The sequence below is a fragment of the Sinocyclocheilus grahami genome, unplaced genomic scaffold (assembly GCF_001515645.1).
Source record: "Sinocyclocheilus grahami isolate Dianchi unplaced genomic scaffold, SAMN03320097.WGS_v1.1 scaffold222.1, whole genome shotgun sequence".
NCBI classification, from domain to species: Eukaryota; Metazoa; Chordata; class Actinopteri; order Cypriniformes; family Cyprinidae; genus Sinocyclocheilus; species Sinocyclocheilus grahami.
The window spans coordinates 3,098,897-3,105,114 of NW_015505401.1; the positions used below are offsets into that span (position 1 = coordinate 3,098,897).

The following is a 6,218-nucleotide window of genomic DNA, read 5'->3' on the forward strand; positions in this document are numbered from 1 at the left end:
AAAAATTCAAATTCAGTCATCAATTACACACTCTCATGTTGATCCGAAAACATTCGTACATCTTCCAAACACAACTGAAGATATTTTTGAAATTTGAGAGCTCGAAAGAGAGTCAGAAATTCCACCAAAACTTACAAGCTTCAAAAGTGATCCATATCCATAATTTCACGCATCAGTGATCCATATCCACAATTGTTTGATATAATTAATAGATTTTTTATTCAGACATAAACGTTGATCGATGCACGTTCGAAGAGCACATCAACAATCCAAAATTAATTGTACGTGAAATAAAGCGATTGTGTCACTTTATAGGACTTACATTACTTAGTCGGGCAAGCCTTAGCCTTAATGACAGCATATAGTCTCCTGGGCATGCTGTCATCCAGCTTCATGAAAACCTCAACTTCATTTTTTTGGTCCTAAATTTGTATCAGTTTTGCTAGTAGTCCACTGTATGAAGAATTTTTGGGTATACTTTGTCACAATTTACTTTATTTTTATTGCAGTAATATGAATGTTTTTACTGTGTTTTTGATCAAATAAATCGGAGACTTCTTTCAAAAACATGAAAATCTTACCGACCCCAGAACTTCTTTAGGGTGTGTATATAATGACAAAATGTTAATATGTTCTGTCCTCTTCTTCAGCACCGGAGCCGAATACTTAGATGAGCAGTTAAGTAACGAAGATGCTGTTTCTTATGTAATCTGGCAGAACGCCGTTTCTGTTATCTAAGTAGTATGCATTTTATTTGAGGTCAGAGGGAAGATGTTGACAATATAATCCATTTTTGTATTTTATGTGTTTAGGGTATGTCCATGATAAATATTCCTATTCGTTATAAATCTGTGAAAGCTGTTCCTCAGCTTTTCTACATGTGAATGTTTGGCGGTGTCGGAAACAATGACTGACAACCGTAAGTGCTTTGAGGTCTATATTTTTTACCGGGCCTGTATAAAACTTATATGTATATAAGCAAGTCACGGAAATGCCTTTTTTTTTTGTGCGGTGTTTGCAGCCTGTTTCTCCAACCATCTTTCAGTGATGTGGTGATGTTGTTTTTTCACATTGTCTTTCTGATTTAAAAAGAATAAAATATTTTCCAAACCATTGTTTTCCCCTATATTTGTGATTATAATTTTTTTTCTTCCTCGTTCAGAATTAAAATAAACTTACACCAGACATACACTGCAAATATAAGTGAAATAAAAACCTTTATCTGAAATGAATACAGGCTTTACAAAAGTTAGTTGAGAAACAAATAGAAAATTCGTTCAGAACCAGACATTATAAACTACGTTTCCCATAATTCCTACCGTTCTACTTTAACCAATGATCGTTCACATACGTGCTTACGTCACGTAGAGCGACAGAAAATTGTCAAGATGGTGCTTGAAAGTACCATGGTTTGGTAAGAAAAAATACTTTATATTCTTCAAACATCAGATATAGTTTGACAAACGTGATTTATTTGAATTACGATTCAATTATGTGGGAAATTATGTTTATTGGGGGTTAGAGAACGGTCACGTTGAGCAAAAGGACAGTTGTGCAGTTTTCCTTAGTCATGATGGAACATTGATCCTGTAAACAGCTTCTTTGTGTTGACATGTTATGAGAGAACACGTTAGGAAGCGATTGTCAGGTTGTCATTTTATGAAATCAGTTTCTGTGTAAATCATAAATGTGTTTGGTCAAGTTCCTTTGTGATAATCTAGGTTTTTGTGTAAGAAACTGTCAAGACAGGATTTCAAATCCTTGCAGTTTGTGTACTGAAACGCTTTACTCGTGAATATTGACATATTCAATAGAACACTTGCGTGGAGAATTAGGCTTCGTTCGATCATTTGCAGTTTCATGTTTGGACAGGATTGTTGAGTGGACATCACAGTGTAAGTGTATTATTTCTAGTGTGGACAACAGTGAGTATATGCGCAATGGAGACTTCTTACCTACCAGACTTCAGGCCCAGCAAGACGCAGTCAACATCATCTGCCATTCAAAGACTCGCAGTAACCCCGAGAACAACGTGGGGCTCATCACTCTGGCCAAGTAGGATGGAGATTTTATTTAGCCTATTTGTTTTATTAACTGGTACAAATGTAACAAAATCTATAGACGACACATACAGGAGATTCACTGTGTGTGTGTGTGTGTGTGTTTTAGTAACTGTGAGGTCCTGACCACGCTGACCCCTGACACGGGCAGGATCCTGTCAAAGCTTCACGCTGTTCAGCCCAGAGGAGTCATCAGCTTCTGTACTGGCATCAGAGTAGCACATGTGAGTCCGTTGGATCATAACTTGTACTTATTTATTTTATTTAATTATCTTGAATGTATTTATTTCTTAATATCTGCTTTGTATGCATATTTCAGTTTTGGTCCATAAAGTCCACACTTTATCATTTACATGACCAGTTTTCTGCCCTCTGCCTGAGCCTCATGTGTTGAATTTGGCTACTGTAGCTTTTCAGCCTTATATCATCTGGACATATTTTGCTATGACCTATTTGAATGTGAAAGGGTATTAAATTAAACCTGGGAAGGTTAATGCAAATTTGGAGTTATTTTGACAACTTCATTTTTGGACTAGTGAGGAACTGGACATTTTAACAGGATTTTTACATATGACATTTTACTGTTTTATTTCAAAAGATTGAAAATAGTACAATTTAAAATGTGTTAGAAATGTTTTTAGAGAAGGGTGCATATTTCAGTATTTGTAATTTAAAATTTAAATGTTTAATTTATTGTCTTGCTTGCCGTTTTATTTATGTATATATATATATATATATATATATATGAGAAGAGTTCAGGTGCAAAAGCCTCTATAAGTGCCGTCTGAAATCTTCTTCTAAAATGATAATTTTTATCAGGCTCCTATGTGTAGGTTCAGTAATTTCACATTAATGGCAATGCATGGGTTCTTTTCATTGCTATTAAAGCGAAATAAATGAACATAAACATAGGAGCCGGTGTGTGTATATATATATACACACACTGGAATTAGATGCAAAAAAATAAGAAATCAGGAAGGGGGCCAACACTTTTTCACACCACTGTATATATATATATATATATACACACACACACTCTCTCTCTCTAATTCCACTTATTCCATCTGTCACTGTCACTTTTGAATAATTTAATGTGTCCTTGCTGAATTAAAGTATACATTTTTCTTTTTTTAAATCATACTTACCCCAAACATTTTAATGGTAGTGTACCACCATTTATTTTTTCTTTTTCAAAATGTCATATAATTTAAATTGTGTAATATTTAGTTATGCTTCCCATTCTCTCTGCTCCTTCTGTTTCACAGCTGGCATTGAAACACAGACAGGGAAAGAACCATAAGATGAAGATCATTGCCTTTGTGGGAAGCCCTGTGGAGGACCAGGAGAAAGATGCAAGTTATTTTTGTCTTAATGTATCTTGAGTCTATATTTACAGAAGGTCAATACAATGGTATCACCTGCTCATTTGTGCCTCCAACCTGTCTCACTCAGTTGGTGAAGATGGCAAAACGTTTGAAGAAGGAAAAAGTCAGTGTTGACATCATTAACTTTGGAGAAGAGGTATTTATCACACAGTCCTCCAGAATGTACTTTTTAGTGTAATTTTACTCTCCGCACCATTCAGTTTTTGCCCTTTTGCGTTGCAGGAAGTCAACACGGATAAGCTGACCGTGTTTGTGAACACCCTAAATGGAAAAGAGGGTGTAGGCTCTCACCTGGTAACGGTGCCTCCTGGCCCGAGCCTGGCAGATGCTCTTCTGTCCTCTCCTATCATGGCTGGTGAGGGTGGCACCATTATGGGCCTGGATGCCAGTGACTTTGAGTTTGGAGTGGATCCCAGCGCAGACCCTGAGCTCGCTCTGGTGAGTAGCACACAGGTTTTATAGGACAAACTTCTTGGCTAAAGATTTTCCACATGATAAATGTCTGTTTTTCCATGCGTCTTTGTTCCAGGCTCTGCGTGTGTCGATGGAGGAGCAGAGACAGAGGCAGGAGGAGGAGGCTCGCCGGGCAACAGTGGCTTCAGCTGCAGAGGCTGGAGTCTCATCACCCACTGCAGACGGTGAGTTTAGATGATTATTGAAGACTAGATGGGTTTTCTGGACACCTAGACTAGGGGTTCCTTAAAGCAAAAAAGTTTGTGGAGTGATATACACTGTAGTTCAGAATTTTGGGATTTAAAGAAATCTCTTATGTTCAGAAATACAGTAAAATCAGTAATATTGTGAAATATTAAAATTTCAAATAATTTCACATTTATTCCTGTGATGCAAAGCTGAATTTTCAGCATCATTACCGCAGTCTTCAGGGTCACGTTATTCCTCAGAAATCATTCTAACATGCTGATTTGCTCAAGAAACATTTCTTCTTATCATTATCAGTGTTTCATGGGAATTCTGTTTAATATGACCTGAGGTCTTCTGTGCTTCTGTTAGAGTCTGAAAATGCTCTGCTAAAGATATCGGCGGCTCCTGTTCTGCCTGATTTCAACCGCATGACGGAGGATGAACAGATCGCGTACGCCCTACAAATGTCCATGCAAGGAGGAGGTCTGTCTCTCTACTCTTCAAAAATTCTTATTCTTCATCGTCTTAATTAGTTGTCTTCCCTTTTGACTTATTTCTTTTACACAAACAAATGTCTTTATGTACAGAGTTTGGTGGTTCAGAGGCCATGGATGTGGACACTGGTGCAGCAGCAGACAGTGAAGCTCCCAAGGTGTGTTTCCCAGCTCTCTACTTTTAGAGAGGAGATCAGACTTTAATGTTGTGGGAATAATCGAAAGCAGCTACATATTCTTCATACCCATTATTCAGAAGCTATTGTGAAACAGCCAAAACCACATAGAACGCTGGAATTTTACATGTAATTAGATTTGCATGTACAGAAGGAAATGCCAGTGGTTGCAAGGCAGTTTTAGTCTTTGTTTCTGTCTAAATGAAATGCTGTATGAGGTCCGCTCTGATCTTGCCATACTATAATAATTAGGTACTGCCTTTAATTTGTCACATGTTTCATTTATAATCACATACAACTATGTCCAGGTCAAGGGCATAACGGTGCCAATTTAAACTTTTGTGTGTTTTGTAGGAGGATGAGGAGGATTATGATGTGATGCAGGATCCAGAGTTTTTGCAGAGTGTGCTGGAGAACCTTCCAGGTGTCGACCCCAACAACGAAGCCATCCGTAGTGCCATGGGCTCTCTGGCATCCCAGAACAGAACAAAACCACCCGAGGGCAAGAAAGATGATGAGAAGAAATAGAGGAATAAGAAGCGTCTGGACGGAGGACAAAGGCAAATAAAACTGATGAAAGGTTTCCAACCTGGATAATAGATAGAGATGAACACGGAATTCATATATGATTAAACAAGCAAGAATTAATGATTTAATGAGTTGTTTTAAACAAATGTTAGAGGGAGGAACAACAGAACAGACTAACCACAAAGAAAACTCAAAAAATACTTCTTACATGTAAACGCTAAAAAGTGACATCTGATCTGTAACATTTGGTGAAGCAAAAAAAAAAAAAAAAGTCAGACAACGCTACTTCAAATAGTAGTCTTTGCTTCAGTGTTTATTTGCTAGTTATTTCATGCCACCCAACTATAATTTTCCTTGTGGTTTTTGGATAACTTGTAAAGGTTTCTCTGTTGATTTTGTATCACTATTTTCAGTTCCTTTTGTAATAAAGGGCTTTGTCATGGTTAAGGGAATCTGAAGTATAGCATGTTATTACATGTTTTTTTTACTGCATTTACCCCTTTTTGATTTAAATTGAGAAAATATAAAATTATGAAATTCCTTCGAGTTTTATAACTCCTAATTGCTCAAAAACAGTCCAAATTGTTTAAACCTACATATTTAATTCTAATCAGAACAACATAAATATTACCATGGAAAGTTTAAACCGAAATTAATTTTACCTGCATAAATATTCAGATGAAAAAACAAAATCAGCAAAATTCAGTCCCAATGTGAGGAAAATGCTAAATATATTTTACAAAAGTGTTTTTTATTTTTATTTGATTTAACTTATTAGATCATTTAACAAAAAGTATTTTTTTTACGCCTAATGGTACTCTATACATACCCAGGTCCAAAACCAAAACATCTTTTTAAATATCTGCTTATATATATATATATATATATATATATATATATATATATATATATATATATATGAGAAAAAACATG

At 36.1% G+C, this 6,218-nt stretch overlaps 1 protein-coding gene across 1 annotated transcript; it reads left to right on the forward strand.

Annotated features, from left to right (window-relative positions):
- The first annotated feature begins 1,339 nt into the window (after positions 1–1,339).
- On the forward strand, positions 1,340–5,731 carry psmd4b (proteasome 26S subunit ubiquitin receptor, non-ATPase 4b). The gene is made up of 10 exons (XM_016287483.1): positions 1,340–1,414; positions 1,915–2,055; positions 2,170–2,284; positions 3,326–3,412; positions 3,513–3,581; positions 3,668–3,883; positions 3,975–4,083; positions 4,457–4,570; positions 4,675–4,739; positions 5,112–5,731. Exons 1-10 carry the CDS (start codon positions 1,389–1,391, stop codon positions 5,283–5,285), a joined length of 1,116 nt encoding a protein of 371 aa, XP_016142969.1. The 5' UTR covers positions 1,340–1,388; the 3' UTR covers positions 5,286–5,731.
- Positions 5,732–6,218: the final 487 nt, after the last annotated feature.

What these genes read in the sequence shown, in the direction of transcription:
- psmd4b (XM_016287483.1), top strand. Translation starts at nt 1,389, where the DNA reads ATGGTGCTTGAAAGTACCATGGTTTG. An exon ending in AATGTCCATGCAAGGAGGAG is followed by an intron (nt 4,571 to 4,674) that starts GTCTGTCTCTCT and finishes CTTTATGTACAG; the next exon opens with AGTTTGGTGGTTCAGAGGCC. An exon ending in CAGACAGTGAAGCTCCCAAG is followed by an intron (nt 4,740 to 5,111) that starts GTGTGTTTCCCA and finishes TGTGTTTTGTAG; the next exon opens with GAGGATGAGGAGGATTATGA.